Here is an 18,852-nt window from a genome sequence, read left to right as displayed (position 1 = left end):
TAATTTTATACACTTCTTCTTTATACATAATTATTCGAACAGGTCTAATCACGTTTTATGGCAGTTAATAAAAATAATCAAATGTGGCGAAAATTATTTCAAATCCATTAAAAATTAATTTCAGAAAAAAAATTAAAAATCTGTTTAAAATAATTCAAAACAAGTTTCAATTTGTTTGGGTTTATAAATCTGAAATTTCATTCTTAAATTATTTCCAAATAAATTTTTTTCTTTGGAACTAGTTCAAAATTTGTTTCAAACTTTATTTAATTCATTTGCGACTTTTTTATGTTAAGAAATTTTCTTTTTGAAACTTGTTTTAATTTTTCAGAAAAATATTTTCATTTGTTTGAAAATTCGTTACAAACAGTTCTGAACTAGTTTTAAAAAATTACGAACTAGTTTAAAATAATTCTAAATTAGTTTCAAAAAGTTAGAAACAGTTACAAAATAGTTACAAACAGTTGTGAACTAGTTTCAAACCGTTCTGAACTACTTTCAAACCGTTACGAACTAGTTTTGAATAGTTACGAACTAGTTTCAAATATAATTACGAGCTGGTTCCAAAATGTTACGAACTAGTTTTAGAATGTTACAAACAGTTATGAACTAGTTTAAAAAAAATTATGAACTAGTTTAAAATAATTATGAACCAGTTTAAAATAATTATGAATTAGTTTTTAAAAAGTTAGAAACAATTACAAAATAGTGACAAATAGTTTTGAACTAGTTTCAAACAGTTTTGAACTACTTTGAAAGTAGTTTAAATTTTTTTGTAACTTGATTTAATTCATTTTTGACTTTTATGATGTTAAAAAATTTTCTTTTTGAAACTTGTTTTAACTTGTTTGAGATTTTTTTCTTGTTTTAATCTTGTTTTTAATAAATTTAACTTAATGAAATGTTCTTAAATTTGTTTAAAACTGTTCTTAAATTGTTTTTAAAGTGTCTAAAACTGGTTCAAAGCTGTTTTTAACTTTGAAACTTGTTCGAAACTATCTTGTACTAGTTTCAGACTGTTTTTAACTTTTTAAACTTGTTTGAAACTAGCTAAACTAGTATGTATCATTGTCTTGAACTAGTTAGAAACTGTTTTAAATTTTTGAACTTGTTTGAAACTGTCTTGAACTTGTTAAAAACGGTTATTATCTTAAATTTCTTCGAGGCAATTTTCAATTAGTATGAAAAAGTTTGTAACTTGTTTGTAAGTGTCCGAAACCTGTTCGAACCGGTTTTACGTTTAAAACATGTTCAAAACTATCTTGTTCTAGTATTAAACTGTTTTTATCTTTGAAGCGTGTTTTGTTAGAAACTCGTTTTTACTTGTTAGAAACTCGTTCTCATTTATTTGAAACCTGTTTTTACTTGTTAGAAACTTGTTCTAATTTGTTTGAAACCGGTTTTTACTTGTCTGAAACTAGTTTTTACTTGTTAAAACTAGTTCGAAACTGTTTGCAACAAGATTGAAAATTATAAAATCAACTTTCAAAAACAAAATCTTTCTAATTTTGTAATAAAAACTTAATTTTAATAATACCTTCGCATGTACCATGAGAATCAAAAAATTCTTTTTAAAAACAGTCCTTTTTTTTTGCTATAATACACAGTAAAAAATAAAAAATTGCAATTTTTATAGCTACATAAAAATGCATTCCACAATTGCGACTTGTCAAATCAATTTTATATCAAATGAGATTAATGATAAGTCAAGATTTTTTTTCCATTCGGATTTTTTTCTTTTTTTTTAAATTGAGATTCGTCGCATTTGATATGTGTAACATGTGATTTGACAAGGAGGAGGTGGTGGTGAAAGGTTGTCTCGTCTTGATTGAATTGCGAATTCAATGGGGTGCAGTGTGATGCCAATATACAAGTGCACACACGTGCCACTCGACATAGTGTACCTTTAATCCAGCAAAACATCACGAAACGTCAAATCTCATTTCTCTCTCTCTCTCTCTCTCACTTATTCTTTCTCTCTCTTAGGCATCGCGTGGGACATGGTATGGGGTTTAGAAAGATCCCATACCCATATATATGAGCCATTATCCATGAAATCGCAACAGTTTTCATTTCATTCTGTGCGAGTGTCCAACGACAAGTGTTATAACATCAATTTTAAAGTAGTGCAAATTAAATTTATTACCCTAGGATTTTCTTTTTCTTATGTTTTTTTTTAATTTTTTAAAAAAATAATTAAGAATATTGAAAATATTTTTTTTAATTAGGAAAATAATAAATAATACTGAAAATATTTTTTTTAATTAAGAAAATAATAAGTAATACTGAAAATATTTTTTTTAATTAAGAAAATAATTAATAATACTGAAAATATTTTTTTAGTTACAACAAAATAATAAATTAATTTTATAAACTATTTATTTAAATTATTTTCAGTGCTATTATTAAAACAAAATTTTTATAAAAATATTTTTTCTACTTAAAACAAAAATTAAAATCCCCCTTTCTGAACAATAATAAAAAAGAAAAAAAATTATATCAATGATAAAATTAACGAAAATAAAAAATTCTCAAAAAAATTTTAAAAAATTAGAATAGTTTTTAAAGTAGAAATTTTATTGTTATCAAACACTTTATTATTTGACCCCTATATTTCCATTAAATTAAAAAGAAAATATTTTCTAAATTTACAAAATAAAAAATTATTAAAAATTATTGTAAATAAAAATGAAATTTTAATAAATAAGAAAATCGAAAAAAATTAAATGACAAAAATATCAATTTATTAGATAAACAAAAATAAATTTTCTTTTTAAACAAACATTTTTTTTATTTCTAATAAATAAATAAAATAAATGTATAAAAATTTTTATTTTTGAGTTAAATTCAACTCGTTTTAAAATGAAAAAAAAAAAATTTACAATAATTTCTCTTTGCTTTTCATTAAAAAAAAAAAAAAAATAAGTAAATAATAATTGAAAACGAAAAATAAATAAAATAGGGGAAAAATGGAAAATGTAAACAATTGGAAAGCTGGATGTGTATTGTTGACTGTACTGTTGGGATTTATTGAAAAAAGTGACACAATTCAGGCATGGGGCACACAAGTTGGTCGTGCGCCATTACTCGAGAGATACGCATGGAATATATTGGACTTTGCATATCCCGACGATGTAAGCAGACAGGCAGCGATTGACAAGGGCGATTACATTCCCGAAAATGCACTCCCAGTGGGAATTGAAATCTGGCGGAACAAACTTTTTGTCACTGTTCCCAGATGGCGAGACGGTAGGTCAACAATTTTTTTGACTTTTTAAAAAACAAACTTATTTGAAATTGTTGAAAAATAACTGCTTTTAAACTCTTTTGAACCAATTCGAACATGTTCGTATCAATATGAACCAGTTCGAAACTTTTTTCAATAGATGACAAACTGTTATTAACTAGTTTAAAACAGCTTTTAAGATTCGAAACGGTCAGACACTAGTTTGAAACTATAGTTTGAAATCGTTTGAAACAGTTTGAAACTTAAAATCGTTTGAAACTATTTTGATATAGTTCGAAACAGTTTGGAACTAGTTTGATATAATTTTAAAAAGTGAAACTAGTTTGGAACAGTTTGAAACTAGTTTGAAATAGTTTGAAACAAGTTTGAAACCGTTTGAAACAATCCAAAACTAGTTTGAAAACCTAGTTTTAAAATATTTTTAAAATTATTTTTAAACTACTTTAGAAAAGTTTTAAACTAACTTGAAATTGAACATAATTTCTTAAATAAGTTCCAAACAGTTGTGTACTAATTTGAAATTTTGTCATAAACTATTTTTGAAATTTTTTTGAACTATTTTGAAAATATTCTTAACAATTGTGAATTATACTTTAAAATTCTTGTAAATTAGTTCCAATCTGTTTTTTATTTTCTGCAAATTTTTCAATTCAATTCAATCGTACATAAACTGGTACGAATGGTTTAAAAGTTTCATTAACTTAGTTAGAAAATTTCTAAAATTAAGTTGAAAGTATTTACAGATAGTTTAAAACTGTCCTAAACTAGTTCAAAAAACGTTTTGAATTTGTTAAAATCAATTTTTTTTCATTTATGAACTGCTCTGTAATTTTCTTGAAATTACTTCGAAACTGTTTTGAACTTTTTGAAACTCATTAAACTACTTTGAAACTGTTTTTAACTTGTTGAAAACTATATTAAACTTGTTAGAATCTGTTTTTAAATTTTCAAACATATTTGAAAGGATATCAAAGTAGTTTAATACTGTCCAGTAACTATTTTGAAACTGTTTGTAATTAGTGGAAAACTTCTTTAAACTGGTTCAAAACAGTTTATACTTTCTTGAACTAGGTTCAAAATATGTTAAATTAGTTTTTGAACTGTTTGAAACTAGTTCCACATGGTTTTAAATTTTTAATATATTTTAAAACTAGTTAAACTAGTTTGAAAGTCTTGAACTATTCAGAAACTATTTTTAACTTCCTACACTTGATTGAAACTATCCGGAACTGGTCAAAAACTGTTTTAACTATTTAAACACACTTTAAACTATCTAAAATTAGTTTGAAACTTGAACTAGTTCAAAATTGTTTTTAACTATTGAAACTTGTTCGAAACTGTCTTTAACTAGTTTGAAACATTTTTAACTTGTTCAACTTGTTCAACTTGTGGAAAACTCTTTTAAACTAGTTTGAAACTGTCTTTAACATGTTAAACTGTTTGAAACTCTTAATTTCGTTTCAAAATAACTGAACTAGTTTAAAACTAGTTCAGAACTAGTCAGAATCGATTTTTACCTTTTTAAACTTGTTTGAAACTGTCTTGAACTAGTTCCAAACCGTTTAAAACAATTTTAAACTCATTTGAAACTAGCTAAAATAGTTTGAAACTATTTCTAGCTTGATAAACTTGTGGAAAACTGTTTGGAAACTACTTTGAAACTGTCTTGAACAAGTTTGAAATTGTTTTTAACGTTTAAAATTTGTTCGAAACGATTATAAATTAGGTGAAAATTGTTGAAATCTTGTTTAAAAATGGTATCAAATAATTTAAACCATTTTCCACCTTCATGTTTGTTTTAGAACGATTTTGAACTAATTAGCAACTGTTTGAAACAAGTTTGATTATAAAAATTCAAAAAAGAAGTAAATAAATAATTTTTTTTTCTCCATTTATCGATAAAATTCAATTCTCTTTACGTTGATCTACATTTATTATATGAAGTATAGAGAAAAAAAAATTGTGATCCGAGTCAAAAATTGAATGAGAGACGGCAGAGGAAAAGGGAAAAAAAGCACTAGTTGAACATACGGACATCAGGCAAAATGAGAATTGGAGAGTTTAAGAAGGGAGCGGAAGTCTGACTCTTGTTCCATTACTCTCCTTCTTTCTTTCTCTCTCTCTCTCTGTCTCTCTAACTCTCTGAAATATCTCGTCTGGACGACTTCCGGCTCGCGACAAGTATAAGAAACCCCCAAAAAATCGCGAGCTTTACTGACGACTGAATAGAATTTCGCTCATGCCCATACCAAATTTGAATCGAAACGGGGGCAACCCCAGGTTGTCTCAATGGAACTCATTCAATCTTGGCATTTCTTCCAAAAGGGGGAAAAGAATATTGTCGTGTTTTTTCTTCTTCTTCTCCTTCTTTTTTCTTTTCTTCTTCGTTCTTCTTTTTTGCATCTTGTACTTCTATCTTTTGCTTCTCTCTCTCTCTTTATTTTTTCTCTCTCTTACTCTTTCACTCTCTTTCTTTCCCATCTATCTTTTTTCTCTCTTACTCTCTCTCTCTAGCTTTCCGTTTTTTTCTTTCTCTCTTTTGAGTTTGTCGTACTTTGAACGTATGCGAATATTGTGTGTGTGTGCGGATGGCGCGCGCCAGTGGATTGTGAACCTCTTGTCGGACACGTTATAGGAATGAAACTGGCGGCATACACTGTGTACGATCTCCTCAGGATCGGCACCTTCCTTCCTTTCTCTCTTCTTCTTCCTTCTTTTTTTACGAAGCAACCCTGCTTAAAAAGTACATAAAAATCCACCATAGGGTTAGTTTCTCTCTCTCTCTCTCTCTCTCTCTCTCTCTCTCTCTCTCTCTCTCTCTCTCTCTCTCTCTTTTTTTTTAGTTTAGTTTTTTTTTCTTCCTTTCAATTCACGAATGAATTTCCGAAGCGCGCCAAACCATTGGAAGTACTTGCCAATGCTTGCCAACCCCCTCGGAGCCTTCACTCACTTTCTATCCCCCAATCTATTCGGACCCCCTCATCGCACACACAGTTCGTATATATACTATTGTTTAGAGGCAGGTTTTGTGTGGGCTGCCGGTGCTGTCCCATTATTTCCATATAACGTCAGGTTCCAGACACAAAATCCCTCTTCTTCGTTCAGTGAACTCGCAAATTTCATCCGTCAATCTGGAGCCAAGTCGAATCTCCTTTTTTTTCGTTCATTTCCCTTTTTTTTTTAGTTTGTACATCAAACAAGAGAGGACAAAAATTAAATGCATTCAATTTTTTTTTAAATTAGTAATTTGCCAAAAAAAATCGTCTCTCTATTTGACAAATTAAAAAAAAATAAAAAGAATGATAAATATTTATTTGTTATGTAAATTCTTTTAAAAATTGTTGTTCAACATTTATTTTTCCATCAAGGTTAAGATAATAATTAATCAAATGCTGTCTGAACTGGTACGTAACTTGTTTCGGATGAGTAAAAAAAACTTATTCGAACTGGTACAAAACTTGTTTGAAATAGTACAAAATCTGTTTGTACTGGTACAAAACTATTTTGAACTAGAACAAAACTTGTTTGAAATGATACATAACTTGTTAGAACTAGTTCAAAACTTTATAACTTTTTTTCCTGGTACTAATACAAAACTTGTTTGAACTGATTAAAAAATTGGTTCGTACTGCAACAAAACTTGTTTGAACTGGTTCAAAAATTGTTTAAGTATGTCAAAAACATATTTATTTTAGTGGTTAAAACTTATTTGTTTAAAAGTTTTTCTATGTTTAAAAATTGAACCAAATTTTTGTCATTGTTTTCAATTGTATAAATTTTATTTAAACTAGTTAGAAATTTGTTTGAACTAGAACTTGTTTGGAATTTTTGCAAAACCTATTTTAACTGATAATTTTTTTTTAAGTAATTTAAGTTACAAGATTTTTTTTTATTGAGTAATTTAAGGTACAATATAATTTTTTTATTAAGTAATTTAAGTTACAAGATAAATTTTTTTATTGAGTAATTTAAGGTACAAGATAATTTTTTTTTTATTAAGTAATTTAAGTTAAAAGATAATTTTTTTTTGTTTATTCTGAATTTTGCTTACAAACGGCACGTAAAAGAGAAATAGAAAAAAATGTTGTAAAAAGCTTTCATATAAACTAATGAACGGGATTTCATCAATTTTTTCCTCTCCTTTTTTTTAATAATAGTTGCAAAAAAAACTGTTTATAATTTAAATTCAGTTGGTTTATAAATTGTTATTAGCTTTTTAAGTCAATATTACTTCCTTAATGTGTAATCAATGGCAAGTTTTCTTGAATCAACCTGGGGAGAAAAAATAAATTCTGAGATAGAGAAAGATTGGGTGGGACGTGTGGTGATCGTATTTTATAGTCGTTATTAACAGTCGTAAAATTTAATGAGTACTTTGAAGCCTTCATTTCAACGTGCTTTGGTTCTAATTTCAAATTTCTATCTTTAATTAGAATTATGTATACACACAAAATGCACTCACTCGATTATATTCAGTCTCGAGTTGAGAACAAAATTTTCAATACAAGGACGCAACTAAAATTAAAACTATAATAATAATAATAATAATAATAATAATAATAATAATAATAATAATAATAATAATAATAATGATAATAATAATAATAATCAGTGTGTTTCATGCTCGAGATAATTTTCTTTCAATATTGAATTATATTTTTTTTCCCTCGATATTGTTCTTGTTATTATTTGTTTATAAGAATTCAATTATATGTTATTTAATTAATTATATATCATTTCAATTTTCTTTTATATAATTTATTTGTAGTTTGTTTTCTTTATTACATAATTTAATTGTAGTTTGTTTTCTAATTTTTCAAGCATAGTTCCACTCTTTTTTCTTGCATTGGAAATTTTATTCAAATATTTTCTATTCAACAAATTTTATTCTAAACAATTCTAAAATTTTTACTTTAATTTTTTTAAAAACTTCATTTTAATAATTCTTGTTTGTAACAAACTTAACTAAAAAATTTTTTAAAATTTTTATTTAAAATATAAAGAAATAAAAAAAATTGTTTGAAAATTATTTATTATAATTACAATTTAAAAATTTGTAAATGATTTGTCCATAAAATTAATGAACAATTTAATATCATTACAAAATTTTTACAAATTTGGAAAATAATTTCTTTTTTCAAACTTTTTGGGACCATTTGAAAAATTTGCATTTCTAATGAAAAAAAAAAATATTTGGACATAATTTAGTTATATATATATATATACACAGGTGTTCACTTATAATGACGATCGACACGCTATTTTTGAAATTCAAAAATTATGTCTTACTAGGATATATACAATATTATTATTACATCGATTATAATTAACATGTCAGCGGAATATTGCTTGTTTCACAAAACATAAATTGGTGATTATTATAGGCTAGATTATTGGTCACTAAATTCTCTCAATTATATATTTTCCCGTACAACTTTATTTTCAACGTAAGGAAAAAAAATGATTGAAACATTTCTATTTACTATGAATAAATTATTATATTTCAAAGTTTCGTGTTTGGTGTGCGCAAGGAAATATCAAATCAGTAACGAGATTTCTCAGAAAGTGACAAGTAAACAGGAAATTCTTTCTGACAATAATTAAAATACTTGCAATTAACGAAAAAAAATGAGAAAAAATGAGAAAAAAATGTTAAACTGTAATTAAACTTTCTCAATTTTTTTTTCCTCTCAAGCCAAAATAATTCATTAAAAATTTTTTTCCAGAAGATTGACAATATTGAAATTGAAAAAAAAAATTATAAAGTTAATTTTATTGAATAGTAAATAAATCTTTTTCTAAATATAAAAATTTAGTTGGTATATATTTTTCATAAACATAAAAATGTATTTTATATATTTTTTAAAACATTTTTCATAAACTCTAAAATTGGAGAATAGAATTTTCTTCTTCTAAAATTGAGGAATTCAAAATTTTCTTTTTCAAATTTACAGGAATTCCAGGAACTCTAAATTACATTTCCTTAGACACAAATCCCAATGGAGCGCCAAAATTGAATCCATATCCGAATTGGGCACAAAATACAGCGGGAGCGTGCGGTAGTGGTTTGACAACAGTCTACAGGTAGTAGATATTATTAATTATTCGCTTAATTATAATATGCTAATCTAATAATTATTAAATTTAATTATTCGACTAATTGATTTTTCCTAAGGCATTAAAAATCGCAACATGAGGAGAACTTATACATATTTATCATATTTTAACGCAAAAATATTTCAAATACTATATGAAAAAAAAAAAAAGTTTCATCTTTAAAAAAAAATTTTTTTCTTTTTAGAATACATGCAGATGCATGCGACAGACTTTGGGTATTAGACACAGGAACAATTGGAATTGGAAATACAACAGTTCAAGCTTGTCCCTATACACTTAATGTTTTCGATTTGACAACTGACAAAATTCTCAGGCAATATAAACTTCGACCCGAAGACATCAATCAGGTTCGTGTTCAAAGTTATTCTTTTATAGGTTTTAAACCAGTTCAAACTTATTTCAAAGCAATTTCGATGTTTCAAATAAATTTTTAATTGTTCAAACAAGTTCTAAACTGGTTAAAGTAAGTTAAAAATTTCTGAGAAATTTTTGAAATAATTCTAAAATTTAAAGTAGGTAGTTTTGAAGTTCAGAACTAGTTCAGAACTATTCAGAACTAGTTTGGAACTGTTTTCAAGTTCTTGAACTAGTTTGAAACTATCTTAAACTTGTTTGAAACTGTTATTGACTGTTATGAACTTGTTTGAAACTATTTTGAACTAGTTCGAAACTGTTTTTAACTGTTTATTGTTATTTACGACTAATTTAAATTTAACTTATTTATAAAATAGTTTGAAACTGTCCTCAACTAGTTCACAACTGTTTTTAACTATTTTTACATATTTAAAAATTGTTTAAATTTTAATATTGTCTTTAATCATTACAAATTACTTTGAAATTATTTTAAATTAACTCAAAACTTTTTTCACTTTCAAAACTAGTTCATAAGAATCTCAAACTAGTTTAAAACTATTCTTAAAAGTTACTTAAAAGTAGTTCAAAACTATTTTTAACTTTTATGAATTACTTTTAATTTATCTTATATAGTTCAAAACTGTTCTTAACTAGTTGAAAATTGTCTGCAATTGGTTCGAAACTGTTTTCAAAACATTTTAAAATTGTCCCAAACTTTTTTTAACAGTTATAAATTAGGTTGTAACTATTTTCAACTAGTTCAAAACTGTTATTATTTATTATTTGTTATTAAATGTTTTTGACTATTATAAACTTGTTCGAAACTGTTTTTATTATGAACTTGTTTGAAACTGTTTTAATTCGTTAAAAACAATTTCTACATTGTTTTGGACAAGTATCAAACTGGTTGGAAGTTGTTTTATATACGAAATTAATGTAATTTTGAAAATTAATTCAAATTAGTTTCAAGTTGTTTCGAACAGGTTCTATTTGGTGCTTGAATGTAATTAGAACCAAATTTTTTTCCAAATAAGTTTTATCATGTTCTGAAACAATTTTCTTTATATTTTTCTTTTAAAATTCGTTTACAATCAAATTGAACTAGTCCGTAATAAATTACTTGGAATGGACAAGTTTTAAAAATAAAATCGAAGGTAAAATTGTCAATTTTAGAAAAAATTTTTTAAATTGTAAATTTTTTTACAGTTTTTGGTTTGTTTTGAAATAAAAAAGTAGAATAGGATTTAGAATAGAATAATCACTATAAAGTGATTTTATTTTCAGAATACATTCATAGCAAATATTGCAGTGGACTTGGGAAAGAATGGTTGCGACGATGCATTCGCCTATATGTCAGACGAATTGGGCTATGGTTTAATTGTTTATTCATGGGCATTAAATAAATCGTGGCGAGTGACACATGGCTTTTTTATGCCCGATCCATTACGCGGTGATTATAATATTGGCGGATTAAATTTCCAATGGAGTGAGGAGGGCATTTTTGGCATGAGTCTGTCGCCATTGGCCGCCGATGGTTTTAGAACATTATTCTTTCATCCTTTAAGTAGTAATCGAGAATTCGCAGTATCGACCAGAGTTCTTCGAGACGAACAGCTGGCCCTCGATAGTTATCATGATTTTCAGGTAATATAATTATTGAATTTTTTCTTCCTCCTTTTCCTCGTCTTCTTTCTTTTTTTAAATCTTAAATATCGTATCGACACCTTTTACGCAATGATTTATGAGATTTTAAATCTGTGCCTTTCATTCACTGCTTATTATTATTCTCTAAAAAAAAAATTGTTGCCGCTATAAAAAATTCATCACTACAAAGAAAGTGTGAACAGTTTTAAGTGGATATGAAATTATTAAAATGAAAAAAAAAAATTTGAAATTCATCTTCTCTCAATTGTGGGTTAAAAATGAAATAATCGAGAGAAAGTTTTATGTTTCCATTAAGAAGGAAACAAAATTTTTTTCTTCTTTTTTTAGAGCAGACTTTTTTAATGAATCCAGAAAGATTAATAAATGTATCGATAAAATTTTATATTTTTAATAACTTTAGGACTAATTTTTTTTTTACTAATTTAAATTTAGAGATATTTGAGAAAAAGAGAGGGAAAAAATATAAAATAACAAATATGAAAAATATTCTAAATTGTGAATTTTCAAAGCACATTTTTTTATTTACTACCTTTTTTTTAAAGCCATTATCAGAACGAGGACCACTTTCGCATTCAACAGCAGAAATTATGGATGAAAATGGACTTCAGTTCTTTAATTTAGTGGACCAAAATGCAGTAGGATGTTGGAATTCTCTTTTACCATTTAGTCCAGCGAATCATGCAGTCGTTGCAAGGCACGACGAGGCCATAATTTTCCCCGCTGATGTCAAGGTAATTAGTTTCTTAATTAACATTAAATTTAATATTCAACTACATACATATAATTACCAACGATAATTTGCAAATCCTCTTTTTCATATATAATAATAATTATATTGTATAATATTAAGTAATTACACACAATTTTATATGCCAATTAATAAATAATATCACCTGCCTACAAAGTTAAAAGATAATTAACATCTACTTAAAAATTATTATAAAAATTACCACTGTTTCTTCTAAATATTCCTCACAACTTGGAAAAATTATTCATAATTGGTTTCAAATTCCTTAAAACGTTAAATTTGTTCATAAATAAAATTTAAACTTGCTCAAAAATGGTTCAAAATATCCAAAAACTTGTTCTAAATAGTCCAAAAAAATTTATCAAAATCGTTAGAATTTGTTAAAAGGTTCAAATATGCGTAAAACAAGTTGTAACTTGTTCTTACTATCATTAAACAGTTCTAACTAGTGCAAAACTCGTAAAATTAGGTTTGAAAGTTATTGTTACGTGTCTCAAACTCTTCCTAACTGGTTCTAACCAATTGTAACTAGTTCTAACCAGTTTTAACAGATTCAAAACTTGTTAGAAATATTAATCACTTCAATAGATTAAAATTTTTTAAACTTATCTAAAATTGGTTCTACCTTATTTGTAATTGGTTCTAACATGTTCGAAACTAGTTTCAAGTTTTAAAAACTCGCTAAAATAGGCTTGAAGTTTATTTTAATTATGTGAAAATGGTTCTAACTGATTAAAAATGATTCTAACTGATTGAAAACCCTAAAAACACGTTAAAATAGGTTTCAAAACTTGTTTACAGTTCTAAAAACTCGTTAAAATAGGTTCGAAATTTAATTTAATTGTTAGAAACTAGTTCCATGTAGTTACAACTAGTTCGAAGTTCTAAATAGTCGTTAAAATCGGTTTGAAATTTATTGTTATTGTTTGAAACTGGTTCCAAGTAGTTTGAAGTTCTAAAAGCTCGTTTAAATCAATTCGAATTTAAATTTAATGGTTTAACTCGTTAAAATAGGTTTGAAATTTATCATAATTGTTAGAAACTGGTTTGAAGTAGTACCAATTAGTTCAAAATTCTAAAAACTCGCTAAAATAGGCTTGAGGTTTATTGTAATTATGTGAAAATGGTTCTAACTGGTTTAAACTGATTCTAACTGGTTGGATACTTTAAAAACACGTTAAAATAGGTTTCAAAGTTATTTTAACGTGTCCCAAATTATTTCTACCTGGTTTAAAACTTGTTAGAAATATTATATACTTGTTAAAATAGGTTTGAAACTAATGTGACTTGTCTAAAACTGGTTATAACTAGTTCGAAACATGTTTACAGTTCTAAAAGCTAGTTAAAATAGGTTCGAAATTTAATTTCTTTGTTAGAATCTAGTTTCATGTAGAGTTCCAACTAGTTCGAAGTTTTAAAAACTCGTTAAAATAAATTCAAAATTTAATTTAATTGTTTAACTCGTTAAAATAGGTTTGAAATTTATCGTAATTGTTAGAAACTGGTTCCAAGTATAGTTCTAACTAGTTCAATATTTTAAAAACTCGTTAAAATAGTTTGTCAAAAAGATTTTATAATTATTTGTAACTACTTTGAAACTTGTTAAAAATCCTAAAAAGATATCAAAATTTTAATTGGAACAATTTTTTTTGACCAAAATTGATTGTAAATATTTTTATATTTTTCTATAATATCAAAATATTTCAGATTATTATCTAGAAAATAATTTATTTAAATAATTTTAATTAAATACTTTGTTTTTTAATTTTATAAATATTTAATTATTATTTATAAATAGAAAAAATTATTTTTCGAGAAAAAGTGAAAAAATATTTTTAATTACACATGAGGAAAATAATTAAAATTTTTGAATAAGTAAGAAGAAAATTGAATTATTAGATTTCTATATAGCAAATGTTAATATTTGCGTAGAGAGTTTGGTGAAAAGAGAAAAAAAGAATATATATTCATAAAAATCAAATAAGTTTGAGCAATGATTTTATAAATGTTAAACAAGTTATTCAATAACCAGAATATCGTGGTCCTCATCAATAAATGTAACTTGAAATATATTATGAAAAAATTGTTGACACGCTAGTTTTAAAAGGCCTACATCAAGATAATTCGAAAAATTGAACTTGTCTAGAAAGAAAATTTTCTATTAAAATATTGCTCAAGATATATTTTATATATATATATATGAACTTTTATATTATTTATGTATCTATATGCGTATCTTACATATATATATAAGTGTGTATAATATTTGATCATTGTAAAGCCAGTGGCATACAATCTGATTCTAATTGCCAATTTCTGAAGCAACTGACATACAACCAGAGTGAAAGAGAGCGATGCAAATCAAACATAGAAAACGATTGAGATAATGCGTTTTACGAGAAAATGGTCCATTCACTTCGATTCTATATACTCTATACACAAGTTGACGTGAAATTATTCTCTCTCTCTCACGGTTAAAATCAATTCTCTCCGAAATTCAAATGGAAATGCAAAATTAATCTCGTTTTCAATATAGCGTTGAAAGAAAAAAATAAAACAAGTCAAATTTATTTTAAAGAAAAGCAAAGAAAAGAAAAAGGATTTCAAAAAGAAAAAAGAAAAATATAAATTATTCGTTTTTCAAAAGGAGAAAGTCAATGAAATGAAAGTGGTGGATAAATTTATTTTAAAACGTTCGATTCACGGAAAATTAAGTCCCTTATCTCTTATAGATAGAATTCGGAAGTGTTTACTTTTAACTTATTTTTCTCCTTGATTAGTATTTTCACTTTAAAAGTCAATATATTCTCAAGGAAATGCATTAAAGATTGTTGATTAGTTCATTTACCTTTTTTTATGCTTTCGATTTAAAATTTTTTTTAAATTAAATTTCAATTAAAATTTATTAGAATTTAAAAAAGAACTGACGTTCTTTTCTCAATTCTAATAAATTTTATTTTTAAATATTATTTTTATTCAAAATTTAAAAAGAATTTTTTTAAAATATTAAAATTTTTTTTCTCTTTTAAATTTTAATAAACTTTAAGTAAAACTCCATTTTTTTATACTATTTTTTTCAATTTTTTATTTTTAATAAAGAAGAAAGTAAAACAAGACAAATAGTTTCTGACTTTTAACAGTTTCAAAAATCTTTGCTTTTATTTTCAATAATTTTAAGTTAATTTATTTTAAAATCGTATCAAGTCAATTTTTTGTTCATTTAAATCTTAATTCAGATTTTATCAATTTTTTCAAACATTTATTTTAAAGTTTAATTTCTTAAATAAAATTTATTAGAATTTAAAAAAGAACTGACGTTCTTTTTTAAATTTTAATAAATTTTATTTTTAAACTAATTTTATTTTGAAGTAATTCAAAAATATTTCGGAGTAGTTCACAACTTATTTGAAATTATTAAATTCTGGTCGTACTGGTACAAAACTGGTCTGAACTAGTATAAAACAAGTTTAAACTTGCTTAGACTAATACATAACTTGTTTTTGAAGTAGTATGAAACTTGTTTTAACTAGTGAAAAACTTGTTTGGACTGACTTGTTCGAAACTTGTACAAAACTTGTTTGGAATGATTCACAACTTGTTTAAATTAGCCAAAAACTGTTCAAACTGGTACATAACTTGTTTGAACATGTACAGAACTTGTTTGGACTGATACACAACTTGTTTAAATTAGTCCAAAACTATTCAAACTGGTACTTAACTTGTTTGAACATGTACAAAACTTGTTTGGACTGATAGAAAACTTATTCTGACTGGTACATACATAACTTGTTTGAATCAGTGACAAATTAACTTGTTTAAATTTGTACAAAACTTTATTTGGATTAATGTAAAACTTGTTTTTATTGAACAGTACGAAATTTTTGTTTAACTTGTACAAAATTTGTTTGAACTGGTACAAAATTTGTTTGAACTAGTACAAAATTTCTTTGAATTGGTACAATATTTATTTAAACAGGTATACAAAATTTGTTGGAACTGATACAAAGTTTTCATTGAGAGAAAATTCACTAGAATATTTAATAAATCAATATTAATTATTATTAAGTTGCTTTTAATTCAAGTCAAATCTGCTTTTAATGACTTGATTTCTTTAATAACACAGTAATCAATCCACTACTGCAAGAAATGATTAATTAAATTTTCTTAAAAAGAAAGAAAAAGAAAATTTTCAACATTTTGTATGCGGGAAAAATTGTCGTATAATTACCATTTGCTCTGGCCTATGTTCATACATATATTGACATGAAATTAGTAAATGTTATACGATTTAAAGAAATGGAATGAAATTAGCATAAGAGCGTGGCGAAAGAGAGTGAGACAGAGAAAAAAAGAAGTAAAATTATTCTCAGTGGGCGTAACCAGTTTTACAATCAGCAGTCGAGCGTGATATGTGCGGATGGTATAATAAACTAATTTCCTGGTTTCATTTTCAGATTGACCGACGAGGTACACTTTGGATTATTTCCGATAAAATGCCAGTTTTCCTCATGTCGACCTTGAACTACACAGACATTAACTTCAGAATATTAACGGTACCAGTTCAGGATGCAATTGCCGGCACTGTTTGTGACACGGCGCCCTGGAAGTACGTCAGTAATCATCTTTGGTGGAATCGATGATAAATGATGGAGAGAGACAGGAAAAAAATCAAGAAAAAAAGACAAAAAACGATTTTCTTTATAATTGTAAAAAAAATTGCGAGTTTAGAAACGAATGAAGAAAATTGTTCTTTGAAAAAAATACTCGACTTTATTGGATGTTGGGGAGAGGAGGGAAAATGTTTCTTATTTTTTTTAATTTTATAGGAATTATAATTAATTTTTATATAGACAAATTATTTATTATTATTTAATACTTCTTTAAATGTACCACAATTTTTTAAAGGGAATAATTAAAAATTAAAAAAAAATATTTAAAAATAATTTAAAAAGCTTTTAAAAAAATATTTAAAATATTAAAATATTAAAAATATTAGTATAATTTTTCTATTTTGCGACCAGGAGGCAAAAAATAGAAATAAAAAAAAAAGGTTTTTAAATATTTGAGTGGGAATTAAAAAATCTATTTTTTACTGTAATTTGGAAAAAAAATCTCAAATATTTCATTAAGGCTAGTTTTCTTCTGTTTTAAATTAAAAATAAATGTTCTAAATTGTAAAGTACCCCATCAATAAAGCACTTTTTGTATAGTTTTAGATTTTTAATTATTTTTATTACCCGTATTTAATTGCAGGTAAGTAATTAATTTTATAATAATTGAAAATCCCACCGCTGCCACCAACGTCAATCAATTCTCTTTGATTTTTTTAAATGTTTATTTATTATTCAACTTGTTTTATTTATTTTTGTCATTTTTATTAAATTGAAGTTGAATTCTCATGGAAAATATTCAACAATTAACGAAAAAAATTATAATTAACGGAAAAAATGTAAAAATTGAAAGCAATAGTTTAAATATGCGAAAAAATAAAAAAAGAGAATTTTTAGAGAACGAGAGAGAGAGAGAGAGAGAGAGAGAAATATATTGTTTTCGGTGAAGATGTCTCTCGACTTGGATAAGAGCCCCGTTTCTTTAAGCAGCGCGCATTTATTTATAAAACACTTGTATGTACGTACAAAAGCGAGTAACATTTGTGCGCGCCTCGATTCGAGATCTTAGGAGATAGCAATCTAAATACAATCGGTCGTTTACCACGTTACCCATCTTGGTCTTATTTATTCTCTGTCGTTCGCCAACCGCGTCCCTAACCCCCCCCCCACCCACCCCTCCCTATTTTGCTCTCATTTCATTGTATTTTTTTTATCCCTTATTTTTCCCTTTACCAAAATCCCGCGCTCAAATAAATCCTAAATGATAAAAATCGATATGCACGAATATATATTTAAGCAGGTCCAAAAAAATAGTAATTTCATATACATGCGATAAAAAATTATTTTAAAATTAAAATTCAATGTAAATTATTCAAATTTAATTGTCCCAAATATTTATTTAATCCCCAAACTCAATATTCTCGAAGTAGATTTTTAAAAATTTTACAATTTTTATGAGAAATTTCCATAATATACTTTCGGAAAAAGTTTTTAAATTGTTCTTCGATAATTTAAATGGTGTTTCAACTTATTCTTGATATTTTAAAACTGGTTCAAATTCGTTTCTGACTACTGAAAACAACTTTAATCATGTTTTTACAGTTTAAAACAAGTTTTTACATGTTTGTAATATTTTGAAACTAGTTTGTACTTGTTTTTGATAATTTAAATTCAATTTAAAAATAATTTTAAAAAAATTTAAAAAACAAGTTTATCATTGTTTTAAATATTCTAAAATTGTGGTAAAACTAATTTTGACATTTTAAAACCAGTTCAAATCGGTTTTAAACTTCTTTAAACAATTAAATCATGTCTTTGCCATTTTTTAACTTATTTAAATTGGTGTCTGACTCGTTTAAACAAGTTTATACTTGTTTTAAATATTTTCCAACTCGTTTGTACTTGTTTTTAATATTTTAATTTTAAAACAAGTTTGTACTTGTTTTTAATATTAAAAGTTTTCAAATTAATTTAAAATTAATTTTGACATTCTAAAACTAGTTCAAATTGGTTTCAAACAAGTTAAAACAATTTCAAACCTGTTCTTAGTGCAAAATGAGTTTAATCATGTTATTAACACTTTAAAGAGCTGATATCTTGAAATGATGATC

General features: G+C 25.6%; 1 protein-coding gene across 3 annotated transcripts; it reads left to right on the top strand.

Annotated features, from left to right (window-relative positions):
- The first annotated feature begins 2,020 nt into the window (after positions 1-2,020).
- LOC122511825 (protein yellow-like) lies at positions 2,021-17,035 on the top strand. 3 transcript variants are annotated; one of them, XM_043627326.1, is made up of 7 exons: positions 2,021-2,123; positions 2,963-3,249; positions 9,202-9,331; positions 9,549-9,711; positions 11,003-11,362; positions 11,926-12,114; positions 16,586-17,035. In XM_043627326.1, exons 2-7 carry the CDS (start codon positions 2,970-2,972, stop codon positions 16,769-16,771), a joined length of 1,308 nt encoding a protein of 435 aa, XP_043483261.1. In that variant the 5' UTR covers positions 2,021-2,123; positions 2,963-2,969; the 3' UTR covers positions 16,772-17,035. The 3 variants fall into 3 exon arrangements, with proteins under 3 accessions (XP_043483261.1, XP_043483262.1, XP_043483263.1); XM_043627327.1 differs by having other exon boundaries at positions 2,061-2,123; positions 2,927-3,249; XM_043627328.1 differs by lacking the exons at positions 2,021-2,123; positions 2,963-3,249 and adding an exon at positions 8,700-8,819.
- The last annotated feature ends 1,817 nt before the right edge of the window (positions 17,036-18,852 follow it).

This window comes from Leptopilina heterotoma, unplaced genomic scaffold (genome assembly GCF_015476425.1).
Source record: "Leptopilina heterotoma isolate Lh14 unplaced genomic scaffold, ASM1547642v1 Lhet_90, whole genome shotgun sequence".
Classification (NCBI taxonomy): domain Eukaryota; kingdom Metazoa; phylum Arthropoda; class Insecta; order Hymenoptera; family Figitidae; genus Leptopilina; species Leptopilina heterotoma.
This window is presented reverse-complemented; position numbering and strand designations above follow the sequence as displayed.

Bases quoted from the DNA above. Each gene is read 5' to 3' on its own strand.
- LOC122511825 (XM_043627326.1), top strand. From the start codon at position 2,970: ATGGAAAATGTAAACAATTGGAAAGCTGGATGTGTATTGTTGACTGTA. The intron at 9,332-9,548 runs GTAGTAGATATT...TTTTCTTTTTAG, and splicing joins GGTTTGACAACAGTCTACAG to AATACATGCAGATGCATGCG. The intron at 12,115-16,585 runs GTAATTAGTTTC...TTTCATTTTCAG, and splicing joins TTTTCCCCGCTGATGTCAAG to ATTGACCGACGAGGTACACT.